Raw genomic sequence first — 23,662 nt, forward strand, 5'->3', positions numbered from 1 at the left:
GTAATGCACACGCGTTGAAATTAAACTCATCGTAGGACCCTTTAATCACATGGATTAAGGACTAAAGTGGTTTAATTTAGGTCCCTACTTTGAATTACTTCAAAAGGCACCATTGAGTTGTACTTCAATTTCCTCTCATGAAATTTCTAATATTCTACTTTAGGTATAACAATTTGCCTAGGACATGAATCATGATGCATCCATCACCAGATATAGTTTCATAATCAACTGGGATTTGCAGGAAGGCAATGTAAAGCTAGCTACCACAAATATGCAACACTTCGCAGGGTTCAAAAAAGTTTCAAATAATCATGAGATTAACATCTGGCAGGTTTTCAAAAGAAATTTATCAACTTGACATCAAGTGGGAGACAGCAATCTGCTTTTCTATGTCAATGACCCCACTAAAATAAACTGTTTTTCTAATTCGTTTGTTACACTTCCAGAATTCAAAATTAGCTTCCCTGTCTTGTTTCCCTTCCTCCTCAGGCTTCTTATAATCAAGAGAATACATGCTTCAGTTCTTTTCACAATGGAAATTTTAAGTGTACAAGATTGGAAAGATTATCATGCCTTTGCCTTGTTTCCTTTAGCTTCTTTTGCTGGAGGGGCCTGGAAAGGCATGAATGTCTTCCCACCCATGTATGGCCTTAGAACTTCAGGAATCTCAACTCCATCCTCTCTCTGGTAGTTCTCAAGTATACAACAGATAGTCCTCTCTGTCGCTGTAAGGGTGGAGTTCAATAAATGCACGTATTGCTTCGTGTCCTTATTACCCTAAGGAAACAATTATGTCAAAGGAGTTCAGATTTGTGTGAAACAAAACATAAAGATTGGAAACTGAAGCTGACTATCATCAACATCCGTTAACACTATGAATGAAGGGGCAGATCACAATACCTTCTTTTGTCCAAACCGAATTTCCAATTTCCTCGACTGATAGTCTGTGCAGTTTGAGCAGGACACAGGCTCTCTATAAGTCAATGATGCAGGGTACCACCCTTCCAGATCATACTTCTTTGCTGCTGCATCATTTAGTGCACCAGAAACAATAGCCACTACTTGGTAAGGAATCTTAAGCTGTGAAAAAGAAAGAGCTATGTTTAGATTTCCTTGAGATCAGCCTGATGATAATGAATATGACTAAACAATAGCAAATGCCTCATATTATCTAACACCTAAAAGACACAGTGAGCCAGAACCCAGAATCCACTCCTGAGCTGCAGAAGTTATTTCAGACTGAATTTTCTTTATCAAATAGTGGTCTCAGAAATTTCAAAAGTATGAAGTGCGGAGATCTTTGGATACATAAATCTTGGATTGTAAATCTTACTAACCATCTAGATAAAACCAAAAGACTTAAGACCCAATAGGTAGGGACCCCTAAAGACCCCTGCTTCAAAGATATTTCTAACAGAAGGCAATATCCCACAAAAGGGAAGAGAAGATCAGACCAACCTGCTGAAAGAATTCCTCTGAGTTTTTAAGCATCTCTTCATGCATGTCCCAAGAGTCATCGCCTCTTGGACTCGTCAAACAAAACTGCTCCGCTTTCTCAAACTGGTGGACCCTAAACATTCCAAGTGTATCGTGGCCATGCGAACCAGCTTCCTTACGGAAGCATGACGAATATCCAGCATACCTGGTGAATGGCATAGATGTTAGTCCATAAAAGCAAACGGGCAATAGAGGACACGCTGTAGGTGCCGGGTTGTGTTACAATACCTTATCGGAAGCTGTGAAGGATGAATCCAGTCATCCAAATGATAAGCACACAAAGGTTGTTCGGCAGTGGCAATCAGATATTTGTCATCTCCCTTCACCAGTGACCTATCAAAATATAAGATAAGTGAAGCACGTCTTGCCACCAATAATTTCAAACTGGAAAGCATTAATACATGTCATCTTGTAAGAATACCAACAAGAACGTAGAATAAATGTTACCTTAAATCATCAGGGATAGGGAAGTTCTATTCTGATGCACATATTTTTGGGACTTTCTTGTCCATTTAATGAAATTATCTTTTGCTTTTTTTTTTTTTTTAAAAGGAGCAGAGTTACTGTCACTAATGAACAGCATATTGGAGATTTTTCATTCTGACAGAACTCAAAGATCCTCCAAAATAAAAGGAAATTGTTTTCAAACTGTTAATAATCTCTTATAGAAATGCACGGTATAAATTCATAAATTCCTGTAGTTTGCCCTTCTTCAAATTATTACTAAGCGGGAGCTTAATGCACCGGCTTGCTGTGTTATTTTTTTGGTCATTTTTGTTCTTTATTTTGGATATATTATGCTCTTTTCTTAGCTTTCTTGATTTTTTTTATTTCATATTTCTCTCCACTATGACTTTTTCCTATTATTAAGTACACTAATTTACTTCACTTGATCCGATAGTCTTTTAGAAATAGCCCGGTAAAGCCTATGTACACTCTAACCTCTCCGAAACCCACTTTGTGTGATTTCATTGTGTATGTTGTTGTTGAGTATTTTGAGTAAAGTAATGGGTGTCTTTAAATTTTGCATATGTACCTTGTTTACTATTCTTTATCTTGAGCCAGGTTCCTATCGGAAACAACCTCTCTACGTCTTCGGAGGTAGCGGTATGGACTGCGTACATCTTACCCTCCCCAGACCCCACTTTGTGGGAATACACTGGGTTTGTTGTTGTTGTTGTAATATCGACAAATTTTACTTCTCAAGCTAACTGGTTTCCTCTTTCACAACTTCCTTAAAGATATTCACTTCAATAGTGTGTTAAGGGAAAAAAACGCAGTACGAAGCATTTGGTTTTCAATGTTAAGAAAAACTACTAGCATGTGCTAGCTATAGAGTCTATGAGGTGGATTAGATGGTGAGAAATTACACACTGCTACCTAGTCCAGGGAAATTTCAGGCATCCAAAATAACATGCAGAAAGCACAGTCCATAAAAAAATTGCACTTAATAAATGCAAGAAGTCTAAGACCATAAACTCAATATAGCCCTTACCCTTTGTTAAGTCTGCAATTCCAAGAGCTTCAACATGATTTTTAAGACCCTTCTCAGTTCGCCTCTCTCCCCATGATCGAACTATAGCATTATTTGCCTACAAAACAATCTTTGATTAAAAGAGAAGTTTTTATTATACGCTCGTGGTATGTCACTATAAAGCTAAAAAATCCACATACCTCATCATCACTAACTGGCACTGAATCGTGCACAAGGTTACCAATGATTTCCAGCTTTGAATACAAAGCAGCTCGAACCTCCTGTACTTCTACATTTTTCTTTGCTTTTAGTTCCTCATGCACTGCCTTCTTTTTTTTGAGACGTTCCTCGTTCTCTGCTTTTTCTTCAATTGTTTGACTTGCATCCTTAGATTTCTTTATCAAAGGAAAAGAACAATATCAACTCCAACATTGAACTAAAGAAAAACATGCATGCTTCGTAATAAACAAAAAAGAAACCAAAATCAGGTGCCAATGAAAGAGGTAGATTAATTTTAGTTGCTTGAGAACCAAGAACAAAATTATTCCAATATTAGCAGTCCACCTATTTTAATATTATCTCTTAGAATCCATCATTCATCACCAGCATGAGGGACAGCCTATTTCTCAAAAGAAGGAAAACATTTCTGCTTCTGACTAAGGAATCCGAACTAAATCTTTCTTTTTCAGCACGGAAATTAAGCTTTTAGCGTCCATAATTATTTTCTTAATAACAAGAAAGAAGGTTCTCAAATATTGGCTTCTACTTTCAGACTGTAACACTAGAGAAGGACCAAGCATAACATTGGTCATCAACAATGTATAAACATTAGAGAGACATAGTGTTATGAACCAAGTCAAGCCCATATGTGGATGCTAAGGTCACACAAGTAGTTATTGGGTTGAGAACAAGCAAAATGGATGGGTTAATTTGGGATCCGGGTTGACTAGTGGGCACGAGAGCGGTTTCATCTAAAGGGGTAGTGGTATGTGATTCAGGGATGATGGGTATTGTTGAGTAAATAGCCTGATCCTCTCATCTCTTCTCAGAGTCTAAGCTTCTAGTCTCTCTTATTATCTTCTTCAACAATTCTCTTTGTTTTACTAGTCCATCATTGTTCTGCAACTTCTTTATTAGTTCCATTTTCCATTGTAATTTTGAGTCTAGTAATTATAAAAGTAAAAGAATGTTTCGATTGTGAAATTGGAGATGTCAAACACAGGTAATAAACATTACTCTACCATCTAATCTTCTCCAGCTTCCAGACTTGCCATTTGCCTAACCGGTACATTGAAAAGCGTGTTTACACTTGTAATTGATCAATTGATACAAGCCGAATCAACGCCAACCTTTCCAAACCAATAAATCAAGGTCAACGCAAGGGGATCCAAACCATGATTATCTCAAGGATGCAAGGACATATTTAGAGGACCTTTTTTGAGCTCCCGATTGAACAATGTCGTGTTTGGAAAGTCACTTGGAACATGGGAGGCTCCACGAAGCAAAGAGCCAAGGGACAACTGTTTGGTGATAAGGAGGAGGATTGCCAAGGTCAAGGGCAAATCGCCAAATGGCTTTAGCATCGCCGAACAAGGCAGCTTTTCCTTGATGGGCCACTTTTGAGCCCATGAGTAATAAGCCTAGGCCTAGACCATAAATAGCTAGCCTTTCATTTCCATAGGTAGATCTTTATGACTATTGATAGTGTGACACTTGAGAGAGCATGAGAGCTTGGAAAAGCTTTTGTTGACTATTGTTTAGAAACGGTTGGTTGCGAGGGTGTTATCATTCCCTCGAGGTCATCGTAAGAGTTAGGTGCTTGTTGCTAATCAACAAGGGAGGTCTTTGGGTTTGAAAGATCCATTGGTTGCCCTTTTCTTTATCTTCTTGTGTCTATCTATCTATCTCTATCTTCTATCCTTTATTCTTCGTATTTCAATTCACGTTTTCTTCTAGTTTTTGTGTTTATTTCTCTTCTCGTATTTTGGTTCGTATCATCAATTTATTAGGTTCTCCTTTCCATTAAGTCCAAAATAAATGATGTGATATACTATAATCACAACAAATGCCAGGTATGCATGAGTCAGGCTGGTTGATGTGCAGAATTATGAGCTCTTATTACACACAAGACATCAAACTTTGTGAAAAGAAGATAAGAATATGACAGATGAAATCAACAACTCAATAGAACTCACTACTTTGAGCTCTTTAAATTCCTTGGTGATCGTGTTGATAACTCTCTGCAACTTTTCAACCTCAAACTGGCCTGAAATACGAACGAATCTTCATCAAAATCACGCCTCTAACATTTAAAATTTCATTATCAATCTTCATTATTCAAAATTTTTATCAAAGCATTATCCTAGTATTTGATAATATAATTACACAGAGACAAATAACAGTGAAAAAACTTACACTGACGCCATTCTCTATCAAGCTGAATGACCTGATCGACGAGACTGACGTCGGTAAAACGGCGCCGTTGCAATTCACGGATGATTTCGGGATTGTGTCCCTTCTCTTCTCTGAAAAGATTAATGTCCAACATCTTCTTCTGCAATTCTCTTACAATTCAGACAAAACGAACTCAATTGTCAACGAAAACTAATGCGTTGAAGTTAAAAATGGAGATGAAACAAGAATTACAGCACAAGTGCGAGTGAAGGTAATGCTGACGGCGGCGAGGGTTTAGAGAAAGGACCAATATCCAAAAACAGTACTAGAATGAGCTTTTTAAAATTGTTATTTGCTTTAAAATATTGTTCATAATTACTTGTCATTTATATTAAGAAAATAATGATCGATAGAGTAATTTTATTTTAAATATTATCCTATATTGATGCTTAAAACCCTAGAGCGTATTTCGTGGCTAACATCACTGAAAATTTCATGGTAGCACATTTTATGGCGATCTTGCGTTCATCCAAAGCATATGAGGCGCATATGAGATTTGGTCACTGTTAAAACAAACTATGTATGCGTTTGTCCATGAGAAAAAAAAGAAAAATTGAAGTTGGAGTTGAATTTTAAGTCGGAAATGTTAAGAGTGAGAACTTCCAAGTACCAATATTTAACATTGTACAACACTCAATTGACCAATGAAGATGGGCACTATAAAGAATCGAAATCTTTGTTTCAGTTTCCTGACAACCCTACTTTCTTTATGGATGGAACATAAGATTACACCAGTACATACAACTTACACACGAGCCAAACTTAATGGTACAATGTGACCAGGATACAGAAAGGAAAAATCAGGGACGATGACCGACATGCTTTACTACAACATATCTTGGAAAAAATTGCCAAACAAAAACCAAGTAATCTGTATCTCACATCATCTCTCTACTGCCGTCTGTAAAGAACCTCAACCCGTGCCTCTGCACTCAGTATCTTGATGTTCAGATCTGCCAACTTTTTTGACCCAAAGCATACTTTTGTGTGCATACTCTTGTGCAAACAGAACTCTTCCAAAATAAGCCAAAGGCCAGAGCCCTGGAGAGCAGCAGCTTATATCCTTCACTCCAACCTCTGCAGAGCAATCTCCAGTTGACATGGTGTGCTAATCCAAGGTCCTTGTCTCAAATTTGACACTTCGCGAATTTGATACCAATCATATTGATATTTTCTCACCATCCAATAATTAATTGTGGCAACTCCGGAGGGTCATTGCTTATAAGATTTGCCCACAGATTTGCAAGTGTAACGAAGTAATGCTCTCCATTCCAGTCAATAAGCTTCATCCCTGAATTTTGCATTGTGAGGGTAAATAGCGTAAAGTGAAATTAACAGACTCTCAATAACTTACACGCAGCGAGTAAAGGCTGATTCCCAACGAAATAACAGAATCAAGCAGTCAATGAGTTCTACTTTAAACCATCATAGTAACAACAAAAAAACAATTAACAACAATGTCTTGTGCAAGTTTCAGCATTCTTCAATCAGATGCTCACTTTAATTGTTTGTGAGAATTCCCAAAATTTGTTTCTTTCATGATATGTTTATCTATTTGTTCTCCTGGTAAGTAAGATCTTATTATACCAAGAAGGTGCCAAAATGTACACAAAAGCACTATTGCCCAATTTCAAACTTTTACCTAACTGAGGAAGAATTTGCAAATTGATTTTCAACGAAGGGGCCCAGACCCTGCGCATAGCGGGAGCTTTAGTGCACCGGGCTGTCCTTTTTTTCCGATTTTCAAGGAAGGGGGAAAAATGTGGTTTCTTCATAATTGAAGGGAGTCCAAAAGGTCGGCAAAAATATTCTTTCACGATTTATATCTCTACCAAAATAGAGGAAATACACAACAATCTAGACATGCCCCTAAACCCAAATTCCATGGGTAAACCAGACTTACTACTGAATGCACTTCCAAATGCACCACTTGCTATGATTAGCTCTTCAGGTTTTCAAAGATACTTTTTTAAGTTTCAATATCCAGTTATGTATCTCCAACTAACCATTAAGTTGTCATGAGTACTACTCACACCATTTATGCGGCTCCTGATATTAACATGTCTTTGTCACAAGAATGGTAAGAAGCGGAATGATGCTTCACCCCGAAAATTATGAACTTGTATAAGTTGTATACCTGGCAATACTTCCAAAGTTAGGAGCGACAGCCTACACACTTCTTTCTGAGCATAGAGATGTTTTTGAAGGGTAAGTCCATCAAGATCACGAATTAACTTGATAGAGTCCAGCAACGAAGCAACAGGACTCTCATCTCCAGAAGCAGAATCTAACATACTCGACAGAGCTGCTCCAAGACCCGAAGAGGACCACGTAATGTGACATTCATCTAGCACGGTATGAATACTTGTACACTGAGCGGTATCTAACCAAGTCCAAGGTTTGCATAGTTTCACAGACGCTTCAAGCACTACAGTAACCCTATAAATCTCACCCAGTGCCCGGATGAATGCCCTTCCTGCATTTATCATATTGATCGCAATAAGATACCGGAACTAAGAGATAGAATCTTCCATACCAAACAATTTCAAGGAATTCCTACTTTGGGAATATAAAATTTTCATTGCGCCATTTTTCCAGGCCATGTACAAGAAGATACAGATAATGTACCTCTGGGGTGAGATAATATATGACCCTGACCATTCATTTCCAATATCTTCTTCCAGATACAGGAGCCATGTTGCAACTCGTGTGCACAAGCAGAGATCATTTTACACCATACTGAAACATAAATTGATTGCTCTTCCACAGATCCCGATCTCAAAATTTTTAGCATCACTGTAGCATGTCTTATAAGATCCACTGTTGTCTCCAAATCATTTTCCACCTATGCACCAGAAAAATCACATGTAAGTACAATAAACCAGAGTTAAGTATACACATGAATATACAAGCACAATATCCAAAAAGAAGCCTAAGTTCATGGATTTTTTAATTTGATAACCATGGTGTCATGGGCCAGCTTGCACGCACCTCGACTACTTCCACGGGATACCCACAAGGCTGCCACCTTCCACTAGCAACATATACAAGGTAACTCTTATCTACCAACGCCAGGACAGATGGGAAGAAATCACCTAGTGTATCCGCTGGGATTTGAACCTGGGACTTCATGGGTCTCAACCCACTAAATTAACCACTAGGCCACACCCATTGGTGTGGTTCATCCAATTTTATACAAAACATTTTTTAAAGTGGATTTGATTGAAAAAATCAGTATACATTATTCCCTTGATTATGTGTGTGCGCCGAGTCACAGTTTTGTCACAACGCAATTGAGCCAAAGCTCAATACAACTCTTACTTTTTCCCAACGATAATGAAAGGGACTTGCAAAGTTCAATGTGATTCATTGAGAGTCCTAGTTTATGATATCTCAATAATCACTTACAGTTTTTATTCAGAAAGTTAAGAAGTCCATTTCAATAAGATTACAAGTCTGAATATATTTAGAAAACTTAAGCTTCTTTGCTTCTTAAATGGAAAAAACCTTTAAGATTCGATACTCCCTCTATCTGATACTCCTTAGTCCTTCCTTTTAGGCCTGTCCAGAAAAAGAATGACACCTTTCTATTTCTTTCTTTCAATCTTATACTCCACGCGCAATCAAGTACAATTGAACAAAATGGGACGAAGGAAGAAATAAGTAATGTACAATTACTTAACTGATTAGTAAATTAAGAATTACATCTAAGCATAAATCAGTTAGAAAATTTAACTTTTTTGGAACAGGGGGAGGGGGTGAGAGAAGGCCATCAAACTAAAAAGTTCCCTCTAAGCATTAGGAAATGGAGAAAATGACATACCAATGACAGTCTCCTCGATAAGTGGTACTCTGATTCAAGTACTTGAAATTTTGATTCCTGCAAAATCTCAATAAATACACCCATACAAGCATTGTGAGATAAATGTCCTTCCAAGTGGTCACCTTTGCACATGGTACTATCCTGATCAATATCCTTGCAAGCCTCCTATAAAATGAAAAAGAATTACAAAAAACGTCAAATTCAGAAAGATCCTTTTGCACATCATATTGAGGAATAAAAGGAAAATGACACATTCACATCCATGAATAGATTTTTGTCTCAAAACTATTAGAAACAGATAGCCAGTGACACCTAGTGAATCAAGGAGGCACATGCAAATGTAGATGGTGGTGAAGACAATTTCTAAAAGTACATTGACCTAATAATATGTGCTACGTACTACTTTTCCCAGACCTTGTTGGATCCTCTAGCATTGGCAGTATAATCTCACAAGTTGCAAGGGGGCAAAAAAAACAATGAGAAAATGTTCATAATTTCGAGCAATATATGAACATAAATAAAAGAATACAAACCTCAATTTCCTTATTAAGAGTCAAAAATTTTGCTTCCTCTACTGGATGTCCATCAATGCTTTGAGCTCTCTGGAGGAATAGAATATAAACAAGTCAATGCATCAGTAACAAATTCAGCTGGTTCGCTGTATGTGGAACTACAAACTAAAATTAAAAAAATAATAAGCCACACAGACCTTAAGGTCATCGAGATGGCATTTTGCATGATAGCACAACTCATTCCTTAATTTAGAGTACAAATTCAAACAATTATCCAGATTGAGACTGGAAAAGCTTCTCTGTGGAGGATCCTCAGAAGTAAGAAGAGAAATATCATTATATGAATTCATTTGAGAAGAGCCATCCTTAAACTCCCATTCATCATCATCCAAGTCATCCTCACCATTCAACAAATTTGAACTTGAGACTGAATCTTGTGGACTGACACTAATACTATTTGGCACTTGAACAGAGTGAACAGGTGAGATCTGTTCAGCTTCGCTATATAAATTTGAAATGAGATCATTAATGGAAATGTTTGAAGCTCGACTTCTATCATTCTTCAAATAAGAAACATTATGGGGGAAAAAAATATCTTCAGTATTAGAAGACCCATCGATCTCCAGCTCTTCATCCCCAAATATAGAGAGGGGAAGAGCCCCTTTATGATTCTCTAACTTTGTCTCCTTTACCTGGATAATAAATCAAGAATTGGTAAGGGAACGCTGGAAATAAGTTGCCTAAAATCTAGACACGGCGAAGTTCAAAACATAAAGAAGAAAAGCTCTAGCAATGTTGGTAGAAAATGCAGTTTTCTAATCTAAACTTGAAAATCAAGAAAGATAAAGACACTAAAATATGGTAGTTACTGTACATGTATCTCATTAATTACATGGTCCTACCTATAAAATAGACCAAACACTCATTTAAAAAAAACAACAACTAAAAAGTAGAAGAATATCCCAACCATGTCTTTAATAAACGTGGTGTACGGGCCAACTTGGGCACACCTCGACTAAATCCACGGGGTACCTGCCATCTCCCACCAGCAACAGGTATCACGAAACACTATCCACCAAGGCTACAACAGATGGAAAGAAATCACCTAGTATTTGTCTCTACTGGATTTGAACCTAAGATCTCATGGTTCTCAACCCTTTTCATTGACCACCAGGACACCCCAGTGGGTGCAGAATAGTGCAACCATTATACACACACATCTACAGACTACAACTCCCAAACCATGGAAAGGGCAATAAACTTAAGATATTTATTATTAATTTGTTATTAATGAATTCAACGAAACATCGTTCTTTTCTGAAGGAATTCAAAGCTCCAAATGTCCAAATTATCTGGAAAAAGAATCTTCTGCACAAAAGCAGCATCAATGGAACAAGGAAGGCAGAATTTCGCAAGAGATACAGGCAACAGCATGATTACAGGCATGAAAAAGAGGAGGAAGAATGAGACTTCATATCAAAATTTTAGCACATTGCTTATACATTCAAGGTAAACCAGAAATACTATTATTGATAGGGCAAAGAATTCACCATGACCAGAATGATACACGGAAGGAGGAAATTACAACAAGGTCCAAATTGTTAAGCTAAGTTGAGAAGGAACAAAACTGAGAAGAAGATGCGGAAGGAATATCCTAAATGCTGAACAAAGACTTATCTTTAACAATGTCCAAAGTACTAAGCAAAATGGAAAAGAAAAACATCCAAAACATTAAGCAAAACGGAAAAGAAAAACATGGGAAGAAGAGCCAAAAGAAACAAGTAAATACTAATGCAGACTATCTTCAAGACCTCAAGAAGTCCAGATTGCTACTAAACTTAACAAAATATATGGAAATAAAAGAAGGAATAAACCAGAGAAGGAATTAATTTTTTTTCCAACAAAAAGATATAAGTTTCTTAACATAAGGGAGTTCCATTAAATCAACCATTAACCTGGTCTTTATCATCAGATTCAGAAGCTTGTAGTTCAGAATGAGCAACATCATTCATCTTCCATTCTTCCTGCACAAAAGCATACGAAGAATGGCCTGTAAAGGGAAAACTCCAATCATAGCATATATTCAGAAATAGATCAATATGAATTACCTCCAATTTCAATCCAGAATCTGACGATGCCGTTGTAAATTCCCCAAAATCCTCGTCGGATTCAGCGCTCCCAACAACTGGATGAGGGTCCAGTGCACCATTACTCTCTTTTTGCTCATGTCTACCATCTGATGCTGAAATATACATATATTCTTAGTTGGCATAGATCGTTCAAAATCAAATCCAAATATATTGTCAGGGTGAAAAGCAGAACTTCCATTACATGTCGCAAATAGATCAATTGGTGGACTTGACATGGCGAATAAATCGATAGAACTATTGCCAAATCCAGAGGAATATGTCTGCATGTCACCAGCATGATGTGCCTTCGAATCAGATGCTGCTGATCCGTTTGATGTTGCAAACAAGTCGACTGATCCATCCAATCCATTGTGAAAACCGAAAGAGAAGGCATTAGTTTCATGCTCTTTTTTTGTCTCTGATGTAGCCTTCACACAGAAGTAACACAATTAGTGAACCATATACACCTTCATGCATACTAACTAACCAAGAATAAGGTAAATGAGAACAAAAAAGGTAATCAACCAAGAAATCAATCAACTATTCCTCAATCTCAAACTAGATAGGCCACATTATGAATCCTCTAACCTGAGAGGGAAAAAAAGAACTCCTGACAAACACATGGCCTAGCGTTAACTAAAAAGAGTAACCAAAATAACAAAATTGCAAGAATTGTGAATAGACAAATAATTACCAAAAAAGTAACAGTTGAACAGTTTAACACACACAGCAGGCAGTTTTGTAACTGCACTGACCATCAAATAGATTACATCTTGCTATGCAGTAATTGAAGAATGCGGAACCCGAAAATATTAATAACCGCCTGGAATTCCCGTCCTTCCATCAATTGATGCAGATGACTACAATCTCACATGTACATAATATGAACTTAAGAATAGTGCAGAGAAGGGTTTAACACCAGTACACAGCATAGCTTTTTCTCTTTTTTTTAACTGTACTAGTGCACAACATAACATATTATTGATCATAAAAATGTCAAGCTTTACCTTATTGTTATCATCTCCAACTTTAGAAATTGAGTAAGCATCCTTGAACTCCCATCCATCCTCATCGTCATCATTGTCGTTGTTAGCATCATCCAAATTTTCTCTTGAGCCAACAGCATTGAAGTTTGAATTCAACCCACCAACATCAGAACTAGAGTTTGGCATTTCAACAGCGGATCCAAATCCACCAAAATCAAAATCCCATCCACCAAAAGTTGAACTTGATGCTTTTGCAGAAGAACTAGAACCATTTGAATTGGGAACAAGCCCGCCATTTTCAGTCTTGATCTGCTGAACCTGATCATTCAAGTTCGTTAAACCATCCAGACTCAAATCTCTGTTTAATCCAATCTCATTGGATTTAGACCTATTAATATCCGCATTCCACACACTTGAACTTGTGGCAGCTGAAGAAGAACTTACACCAGTTTGATTAATACTAATTCCCACACTCTGACCCCGATCACTCAAGTTTGATGTAACGGCTCTACTCAATCCATTCTGATTGGATTTGTACATATAGAAATCCGAATTCCACATCCCAAAACCAGAACTTGTAAAATTTGCTGAAGAACTCGATGCATTTGGCTCGAAAACAACCCCAGTATTTTCCGTCTTGATCTGCAGACTTGTTGCAGCATCTGCACTCAAAGTTCTATTCAATCCATTCAGACTAGATTTGGACATACCAAAATCTGGATTCGACAAAGTAAAAATCGAACTCGACACATCAGCAGAACTACTCAAATTATTCGAATCCGAAAAAAGACCCGTACTATTTTCTGCCTTCATCTGTTGACCCTCACCACTCAAGCTCGCCAGGTAGTTCAAGCTCTGCACTCTACTAACACAAGGAGAACCCAAATTCGGATCGAAACCCAATCCATTCGACTGTAATCCGGACTTTTTGAGAGTCGAATTAACACTATCCAAGCCCACCAATTTATTGGAATTTGAAAGTGACCCATTTTCAGATTTCACTTTCTCTTGTTCATCAGCATCTTCTTCTTCACCGAACAATGATAAAGGAAGAGCACCAGAAGGCTTCACCCACCCAGCTGCCTTGTTGGTTTTTTCAGATTTGGGCGGAGATTGAGAAACGGAAGGAGTAAAGGAAAAAGGGTCATAGGGTTTCGATTGGGTGAGGGAGGATGCAGTGGACGGTTCAGATCCACTAGGGTATTCAACGAAATCACCCCATTCATCATCTTCAGATTTGGGAGGGGCAAATTGGGAATTTGTGGGAAAAGATGCGAAAGTGAAATCGCCGAAGCTGTCGTCGTCGTCCTCTGCCATACTTGACGGAATTTAAAGAGCCACCGGTACGATGCTGTCGTGTTCCATTTCGCGGTCTCAACCGCCCAACTCCGACTAGTTTTACTTCCTCGACTTTATATAAAATTTACACAACACCACCTAAACTAACTAGTAATACAACTACACGTCAAAGACATTTTGCTAAAATTCACTTAAATTCCTTAAGTAAAGTATGTTTCTATGAGGCCCCTAAATCCCCATATTTTGTTCCAATTAAGCCATTTTCTGACAATCAACTATAAATTTAAAGTGTGAGAATTACACTAACGATGACGTGACAATTTAATAAATAAAATAATGACACATGGCTATATGAATATAAAAATTATTTTAGAATATATTAGATTAAAAAAATTATTTTAAATTAAAAAATCCTTCTTCTCCGTCTTCATTCTTCTTCTCCATTTTTCACTCCATTTTCAAGGATATTTTTCCGGTGAGTCTCGTTCTTTATTTCTTCCGGCAAGTCTCGTTCTTCCTTCTATAGCTAGCAATATGAACCCAGATTCAGTTGGGTCAATTCAAAAAATTATGCTACATAATCTATCAATTCAAAAAAATCACTTTTAACTGAAATTCGACATGTAAAAGTTAGTGTTTAGGCAAATCAGATTTGTGAAATCCATTAATTTTTAGAGTTAGTTTGTGTCTCCCTTTATCATAGTCAACAGGAGTTTGTTTTTTCTTGTCAAAGGTTGTAATTTTTTTATTTTTGTTGTTGGATTTTTGTTGATTTAAATTTTAAGGTGAGTGTAATGAAATGGGGTTTGAATGTGGAGTTTGTATGGTGGAAGCCATGAAAAAAAAAAGCTGAACTGAATTAAAGAAGCTAAACTTTAAAAAAAAAATAGTTCGAAGATTCTTGATTATGAGTTTCATAATTGGAAATTGATGAATTAAAGAAGGAAAATTGATTTGCGTTTTGGATGACTTGTAATGGGATCAAGAAGACGGAGAGGAAAAAGATAGTATCACATGGCAGTCCCTCGATCTCATGTTCCATGCCTCCAAATAAAAATGACAACTGCTCAAGTAGTTGGAATGCCCAACTCAGATTGGCACCTCCTACCACATCAACGTCAAATGAATAACCTGATGTATATGTGCGATTATAAACACATTTTGAATGACCTGAGATATATATAAAAAAAATTGGTGATAGATGACCTTAAGAAAAATTGGAAATTGGTGTTTGTGACCAAGTAGATTTTGAATGATGGATGATGTAAAAAGTTGGTGAATAAGGTCCCCATATAAAATATATTTGAAATGACGTGCGATAAAAAAAAAATTGGTGAACGATCCAAAACATTAAAAATTGGTCACATCAAGGTTGCAATACTTCAAAACTCATTTGAAATAATACACTCTCTTGCAATATACATAGATATATTACAGTAAAACAGTTGATACAGATCTAGATAATTAAAGGACCAACTACGTACCAGTCTTATTAATAATTAATGGACATGATTAACTAGGAAGAGACCTAACAACAAAAACATAAAATAATAATGAATACTCCTACCAAACACACTACTATTAATCAAACTAGTAACTCCACTAGCAAAGCTTCCACCGACGGTATTCGTAGTCAAGACCAAAACAGTCCAACCATTCTCAGTGCCAACTCCAGCTCCAGTATACTTTGAATTGTTAAGGTACCTCGCATGCTGAGACTGAGTATAGTTGGTGATCACGAGAGTTGCGACGCGATCGTGGACACAAACAGGGAGGATAACACCTTCGATTGTCGTGTTAATGTCTATGTCGCACTTGTCCAAGAGTTTGGGATACTGAGCAAATTGAGATACTGGCGCTGGCGTAATGCCACCCCTGGGGCATGGTTGGTGTTCCATCTCGTCTGCGATTTCATCGGCTAAGCAATCTGCCTTATCTTGCTTCGTTAGAGGTGGTAAGCTGTGGGATTGCCGGTAACTGTTGATACCGGAAAGGACGTGGCCTTCTTCATCTGCAATATCATGTTAATATTTTTTAAGATGTAGCAAAGAGTGTTGGGAGGAATATTGATTGAAATTTTTTCACAATAATTTGTCAAGCCTATGTATGTATAGAATGAATGGTAAATAAGGGATGTTGAGCCTAATCCAATTTCAAAAGCTAGCTCATGAAAGAGAATTGCCTAAGCCTTAGACGAGACCACCTATATCTCATTAACAATAATCTTAACCACCACCAATGTGAGACCTTTTTTCAAACCTGAATGCGTACAACGAAAACATAAAGAAGACCAAAAGATCATCTTTTGATAATATTCGCATTACACGTTACGTATGAGTAGATATCACATACAACTTGAAATACATAAACCAATGGCACAATGCAAAAATTGGTTTATATTCTACCTTCCCATATCCAATATCTTGGAAACTAATTGATGAGTTCCTCTTTTCTTTTACTCATTATTTAATAATTCTATTTTATTTTTATTTAATAATTCTATTTTATCTTTAACCATATGCTTTTTTAAATAATAGCTTTACCTGTATCCCATTTTTCCATAATATCTCGACCTATCCCCCATATTTTTATAACAGCTTTACTCTATACCCTATATATTTTAATTTTAAACCATATCTTTACCGTCTCGGAGATTCATCAAATAATTTTGCTTGTGAGCAATCCATTAAACATTATATTTATTAAAACAATACAACATAATAATGTATATTATAATACAATACATTATTAAATCAGCAACAACAACCATCCAAACAAGCTGTCAATATTACAGTGATTAATGATGAGCTAGATAAGCAAAGTGAGAGAGAGTGCACCATCGCAGTTCACCGGAGCCAAGAAGAGCAGCTGTGCAAGCAGAAACAACAAAAAAGCAGCAGAAGCAACCTTGTCCTTAACTAACGCCATCAATATTATGTTACTGATCAATATATCACTTGATCAAATTTGTATCTATGTTTTTTTTCCACAGCTTGAATATTAAACTACCAGATTTTTAGATTGCTGTATGGTGGAGACTGGTGCAGAGTTATCCGGATATAAGCCTAGTTTTCTGAAGCCCCAATGGGTTGAATTTGATGACAGTTTGAGCACCGTAAGGAAATTTGCATGAAAATTACACGTTGCGAACATGCAAAGCAGCTGACGCATTAAGTTAACCTCTAACACCACTCTAAAGATACATCTAATTGGCACCTGTAAAGTACCTCCAACCTTGTATTATTATATTATAATTATACATTCAAAACCTACCTCCACATAGCTACTTGTCTTTATCTCTTGTGATTATGATGAGGCTGTCTTTCTCTTTTCAGTTTAATTTATCTAAAAAGGATAAGATCAAAGAGTTTCCGGTCATTCAGAAAGTTGTCTTTACGTAGCAAATCTTGTAATAACCCAAAAAAGAACCAGAATTTCATTACTCCCTTCGTCCACTTTTAGTTTAATGTATCTAATCTACTAAAAAGGATAAGATCAAAGATTTTGAGGTCGTTCAGAAAATTGTTTCACTCGACAAATTCTATACCCAAAAAAGAACCAGAATTTCATTACTCCCTTCGTCCACTTTTAGTTTAATGTATCTAATCTACTAAAAAGGATAAGATCAAAGATTTTGAGGTCGTTCAGAAAATTGTTTCACTCGACAAATTCTATACCCAAAAAAGAACTGGAGAAAGGAATCAGAATTTTGTTACTCCCTCCATCCACTTTTTGTGATTTCGTTTCATTTTTTTAGATTTAAATAAATTGTATAAATTTTAATTAGTATGTAAAATGTTGTCATTTAAATTTTGAACAAATAAACATATCTTATTCGTAAAATAAAGTGACTTCAAAAGTCTCGTGTAAATTAACATGAGTTTTAAAAACAATCACCGACTTTTCAAAGAATTAGATAACCTGCGTCTAACCCTATATGATCAGGGCAATAACTTAAACCAATCATTCTCACGCTTCGAACCTTTCTCAATTCCATTTTTCAAATTACTCCTTAAATTAATTTAACTGATATAATTTAAATTTTGAGAGTTATGAAATTACTTTATTATTTCAACTACATTTAGACTCTGCACGCAACCATAGGTCATTGCACAACCAGGAGAGCATCAGGGTTAATTTTTAGCTATGTCTAACAATTGTCCAACAAAACTCCATTTCCTCTAAGGGGTAAAACACATTATGATGAAAATGGTTCAAGAGGTCCGCCAGACCCGCTATGACGTACATTTCCTACAGACGTGTCCACTGCATGTAGCTAAACAAGACACGTAATTCCTCCTACGTACATAAATAAAAGACACACCTCCTCTTCCAAAGTATTTATCCATTCTTCACTTTCCATTACTTCTCCACGTATATATACATGTCCTCTCGCTTTCTACATTGTTCAGTAAGAGCTTTGTCTTCCACTTTCTTCACCACTCACCTAGTTTCTCCATCTAGCAGTTTTCTTACGACTTTCTGTTTAAATAAGGCCAAGATAAAAAGATCGTATCCTCCCGTTAATATTATTGTCAGATCAATGGCTTCAGATGGCCAAACATTCCCACCCCAGAGACAGGAAACTCAGCCTGGCAAAGAACACGTCATGGACCCTACTCCTCACTTTTCTAGCCAGGATTATAAGCCTGCTAACAAGCTTCAAGTAATTAATTCTCATCTTAATTCCCTCTATTTTCTCCATTTCTTAAGTTGTTTATTTTGTTAATATGAGAACGGAAAATAATTTTACGTGATCAGGGAAAAATAGCGCTGGTGACAGGAGGCGATTCCGGGATTGGACGAGCAGTGTGCCATTGCTTTGCGCTGGAGGGTGCAACTGTGGCCTTCACTTACGTCAAGTCTCAAGAAGAAAAAGATGCACAAGACACGCTTAAATTGCTAATGCAAGCCAAGGGGGCAGATGCAAAGGACCCAATGGCTGTGCCAACAGACTTGGGTTTCGACGACAATTGCAAGAGAGTGGTGGATGAGGTTGTGAATGCCTATGGCCGTATTGATATTCTGGTGAACAATGCTGCAGAGCAGTATGAGGCTAGCTCGGTTGAGGAGATCAATGAGGAAAGGCTTGAGAGAGTATTCAGAACTAACATCTTCTCTTACTTCTTTCTCACTAGGTTGGTCCTACTCTATAGAAGATTTACATAATTATACTATTATTAATAACTTTTGACCGAAATTCAAATGAATGTTTTGGATGCAGGCATGCTTTGAAACACATGAAGGAAGGTAGCAGCATAATAAATAGCACATCAGTGAATGCATACAAGGGGAATGCCAAGCTGCTTGATTACACGGCCACAAAGGGGGCAATTGTTGCATTTACTAGAGGACTTTCCCTTCAGCTTGTTGAGAGGGGCATACGCGTTAACGGCGTTGCCCCTGGTCCAATTTGGACACCACTGATTCCAGCTTCGTTTTCTGAAGAGGCATGTGCAAATTTTGGTAAAGAAGTACCAATGAAGAGGGCTGGTCAGCCTATAGAAGTGGCCCCATCGTATGTTTTCCTGGCTTCTTGTCCTGAATCCTCCTATATAACTGGCCAAGTCCTCCACCCTAATGGTACGCTGAGCTTTTACGTAATGAAGTTGCTAACAAATACGTTATCCTTAGATTGAGCATGTGATCTGAAAGTTGTATATTGTTGGTTTGCAGGTGGGACGATAGTCAATGGTTAAAGAAAGCCTGCTCTTTGGGAGCTTTTGTCAACCTTCATGGAATGCTATGATCTGTTTTGTGTTAGGTTTTAGATGTTTCTCTGTGTTTTGTACTTGGTCATAGTGAAGTGGTATCAATAAAATAATACTCCACTCTGTATGTTTATAAGTTTGCAATATACTCTGTTTTGTCTCTCTCTCCGTCTGTGTTACACAAATCTAGGAGTTAATAGAGGATAACTCGAGTTATTTGTAGGCTGATTTAGGAACAGGGTTCTTGATTTCAGTTCAAGATGATGAATTTAGAAGAAGAGGAGATGGAATAGAATAGAGAGAATTTTAGAAGAGAATCTCAATATTATGATTTCATTTTACATGTTCTTTATATATCAATGAAAATGAAATACCTAAGAGAATTGAGAATGACAGTAAACTGCCTAATTAATTTGTAATTAACTTTTAATAGAATTGAGAATGACAGTAAACCGTCTAATTAATTTGTAATTAACTTTTAATATAATTGCTGATCTGGATTAAAGTTCTTTTAATCTTTAATTTCAGCTATGTGAAGTCTTTTAATCATTATTTGGTGTATCAATACTCCCCGAACAAGAGATCTTTAATTTAGTCAACAACGTATTGTAGAACTCCCAAGTAGCCTTATCAGCGGATAGGCCTTGCCACTTAATCAAGACCTGAGCATAGGCCTTGCCACTTAATCAAGACCTGAGCAACAACCTTATTGCCCTTCTTTACGATCCTTCTTTGCAAAATACTTTTTGGAGAGGGGCAGCCCTTCTTCAAAATACTCTCCGGAGAGAGGCAGTGAGGATGAGAATATCCAGGCAGGGGATAAGAGATAGTAGCAGGTAGAGAATATCCAAGGTAGGGGATAAGAGATAGTAGCAGGTAGCTCATAACACTTCTTCAGTAATGACACATGTACAGTAGGATGACTGTTGACATCAGCCGAAAACAAAAGAACACATGTACAGTAGGATGACTGTTGACATCAGCCGAAAACAAAAGAGTATATGCTACTGGCCCAACCAACCTTCTTGATGATCTGGAAAGGACCATAGTACCTAGCAGACAATAGAAACAGTTTGTTGTCTGTAAGGTTGAGTCTTAAAGTACACCCAATCACCAATGTTAAAGGATCTATCACTTCTATGTAGGTCAACCTGCTGCTCCATTCTCAGTTGAGCCCTGGTCAAATGATGCTTGAGAAATTGTAAAATCAATTCTCTGTGAAGAAGAGAATTATCAACTTCAGCCGAAGCTGATTCACCCGGAAGGTAAGGCAAGTGCAAAGGGGAAGGTCTGCCATACAATGCTTCATATGGAGTCATATGAATATCGGAATGATAGGATGTATTGTACCAGTATTCAGCCATAGCTAAACAAGTTGACCAATTAGAAGCATATTCACTACAGAAACACCTCAAATATGTCTCCAAACATCTGTTCAGTACTTCCGTCTGGCCATCAGACTGTGGGTGATACGCTGATGATGTGTGTAGATGGATCCTTTGTAAGGTGAATAACTCCTGCCAAAATGTGCCGAGGAAAATAGCATCTCTGTCACTAGTAATTGCATCGGAAAGACCATGAAGTTTCACTACCATATCCAAAAATACCTAAGCAACAGATGCAGCAGTACAAGGGTGTTTAAGAGCCATAAAATGAGCATATTTGCTTAACCTGTCAACCACCACCAATATGACTTTATAACCTCTAGAATTAGGAAGTCCAGTGATAAAATCCATGTTGATTTGAGACCAAACTACATCAGGTATGACCAGCGGTTATAATAAATCAGGAGAAGTTGCTAAGTCTGCTTTGTTCTTTTGACACACATCACATGCATTAATAAACTTCTGAACATCAGATCTGAGCCCTTTTCAGTAGAAAAGATTAGGCAATTTCTTCAAGGTGGCCTCTATGCCTGAGTGGCCACCCTGAGGGGAAGAATGCCACAAGGTGATGATCTGAATTCTCAGCTGATGGTTATTTCCCACCATAAGTCTTCCTTTCCTCCTGAATTGATTATTACACCAAGTATTCTGCTTGAGAGTGCCAGGAGAGGTTTGGAGTTGATGAATAAGAGCTCGTGTCTCATGGTCAGCATGCCAACTATCAATTATGGCCTGAAAAAGATCATAAGTAGCAGTAGATAACACCAATGACATAAGTTCAACACCTGTTACCCTTGATAAAGCATCAACCACTTTGTTTCCCATCCCTCTCTTATATTCAATTGTGTGGTCAAATGGCATTAGTTTAGTCAACCACAAGAGTTGAGAGTTAATATACAACTTTTGTTCCATAAAAAACTTCAAAGCTTTTTGATCAGTTCTAGTGACAAACTTTTGACCAAGAAAATATTTTGAATTTTGTAACAGCCTGCACAATAGCCAATAACTCTCTATCATATACCGACATGGATGCATGTTTAGGGGCAAGAGCTTTGCTAATAAAAGTAATGGGATGACCCTCTTGCATGAGAACAACACCAATACCAGTCCCACTTGCATCAGTTTCCACAATAAAGAGTTTAGCAACATTAGGTAAAGCTAAAACAAGAGCCTGAGTAAGTCTTTCCTTAAGAGTTACAAATGCAATAGTTGCTTCATTAGACCATTTGAAATTGTCCCTCTTTAAGAGGTTAGTTAATGGTCTAGCAATTATACCAAATCCCTGGATGAACCTTCTATAATAGCCGGCTAATCTCAAAAATCCTCTCATTTGCTTAAGAGTAGTAGGAACAGGCCAATTTTGCACAACATTCACCTTTTGAGGATCAGTAGACACTCCATGCTCAGTAATAAAATGGCCAAGATACTCAATCCTCAACACCCCAAACAAATATTTACTTTCTTTAGCAAATAGGTGGTGTTGCATCATAACTTCAAAAACAGCTGTAAGATGCAGCAAGTGATCTTCCAAGCTCTTGCTATATACAAAGATATCATCAAAGAAGACTAAGACAAACTTCCTTAGGAAGGGTTAAAATACAAAATTCACAAGTCCTTGGAAAGTTGCTGGCGTATTTGATAAACCAAAGGGCATAACCAAATATTCAAAATGACTTGAGTGTGTTCTAAAAGCTGTTTTAGGCACATCCTCCTCTGCCTTTCTCAGCTGATGGTAACCAGACCTGAGGTCAATCTTAGAAAAGATCTTGGACCCTTCTAACTCATCTAAAGAGTCTTCAACAATTGAAATTGAAAACTTGTTCTTGACGGTATGTTTATTTAAATCTCCATAGTCCACACACATCCTCCAAGAACCATCCTTCTTCCTAACTAAAACAACAGGAGAAGCAAAAGGACTATAACTAGGTTGTATGATCACTTGATTCAATATTTGTTGTATTAACCCTTCAATGATATCCTTTTTCACAGATGGATATCTATATTTGGCTCTTGTTTATAGGTTTAGTACCATGGTGTAACATAATCCTATGACCAAAAACACCTCTAGAAGGTGGTAACTGAGTAGGTTCTATAAATAAAGATTGAAACTGCCCCAATAAACTTAATAAGCTTACATCTGTTTCAGGTTGTTCCTTAGTTTCAATGGCATACCATTGTACGTCACTATTCATAGAGGGAACTACTTGGATCATACATAGTTGAGATTGATTACCTAAAAACTTAGCCATTTTCCAGCTCCTGAGGCTGTGACTTGACTTCCCGCACCTCTAAGACAATGGTTCTTTGTAGTAGAATTCCATGGTGAGTTTCTTGAAATTCATCTTAATATCCCCCAAGGTGAGCAGCCATTGAATCCCTAAAACCACCCTAC

At 37.2% G+C, this 23,662-nt stretch overlaps 4 protein-coding genes across 4 annotated transcripts; 1 reads left to right on the forward strand and 3 right to left on the reverse strand.

Moving 5' to 3' along the window:
• Window positions 1-293: 293 nt before the first annotated feature.
• Window positions 294-5,910, reverse strand: LOC107839552 (serine--tRNA ligase). Its single transcript, XM_016683089.2, has 8 exons — window positions 5,387-5,910; window positions 5,167-5,237; window positions 3,172-3,366; window positions 2,878-3,089; window positions 1,726-1,881; window positions 1,459-1,642; window positions 901-1,080; window positions 294-777 (listed from the first exon to the last, which is right to left on the reverse strand). Exons 1-8 carry the CDS (start codon window positions 5,517-5,519, stop codon window positions 568-570), a joined length of 1,341 nt encoding a protein of 446 aa, XP_016538575.1. The 5' UTR covers window positions 5,520-5,910; the 3' UTR covers window positions 294-567.
• A 152-nt stretch (window positions 5,911-6,062) lies between these two features.
• Window positions 6,063-14,351, reverse strand: LOC107839551. Its single transcript, XM_016683088.2, has 10 exons — window positions 12,897-14,351; window positions 12,092-12,317; window positions 11,869-12,002; window positions 11,716-11,784; window positions 9,958-10,452; window positions 9,782-9,850; window positions 9,249-9,413; window positions 8,054-8,270; window positions 7,563-7,901; window positions 6,063-6,716 (listed from the first exon to the last, which is right to left on the reverse strand). Exons 1-10 carry the CDS (start codon window positions 14,190-14,192, stop codon window positions 6,601-6,603), a joined length of 3,126 nt encoding a protein of 1,041 aa, XP_016538574.2. The 5' UTR covers window positions 14,193-14,351; the 3' UTR covers window positions 6,063-6,600.
• A 1,222-nt stretch (window positions 14,352-15,573) lies between these two features.
• Window positions 15,574-17,234, reverse strand: LOC107839550 (uncharacterized GPI-anchored protein At3g06035). The gene is made up of 2 exons (XM_016683087.2): window positions 17,012-17,234; window positions 15,574-16,185 (listed from the first exon to the last, which is right to left on the reverse strand). The coding sequence occupies exons 1-2, from the start codon at window positions 17,100-17,102 to the stop codon at window positions 15,674-15,676; spliced, it is 603 nt and encodes a 200-aa protein (XP_016538573.1). The 5' UTR covers window positions 17,103-17,234; the 3' UTR covers window positions 15,574-15,673.
• Window positions 17,235-18,504: 1,270 nt separating this feature from the next.
• Window positions 18,505-20,049, forward strand: LOC107839548 (NADPH-dependent aldehyde reductase 1, chloroplastic). The gene is made up of 4 exons (XM_047394659.1): window positions 18,505-18,840; window positions 18,936-19,312; window positions 19,399-19,757; window positions 19,851-20,049. The coding sequence occupies exons 1-4, from the start codon at window positions 18,559-18,561 to the stop codon at window positions 19,871-19,873; spliced, it is 1,041 nt and encodes a 346-aa protein (XP_047250615.1). The 5' UTR covers window positions 18,505-18,558; the 3' UTR covers window positions 19,874-20,049.
• Window positions 20,050-23,662: the final 3,613 nt, after the last annotated feature.

The sequence above is a fragment of the Capsicum annuum genome, chromosome 8 (assembly GCF_002878395.1).
Source record: "Capsicum annuum cultivar UCD-10X-F1 chromosome 8, UCD10Xv1.1, whole genome shotgun sequence".
Taxonomy (NCBI): domain Eukaryota; kingdom Viridiplantae; phylum Streptophyta; class Magnoliopsida; order Solanales; family Solanaceae; genus Capsicum; species Capsicum annuum.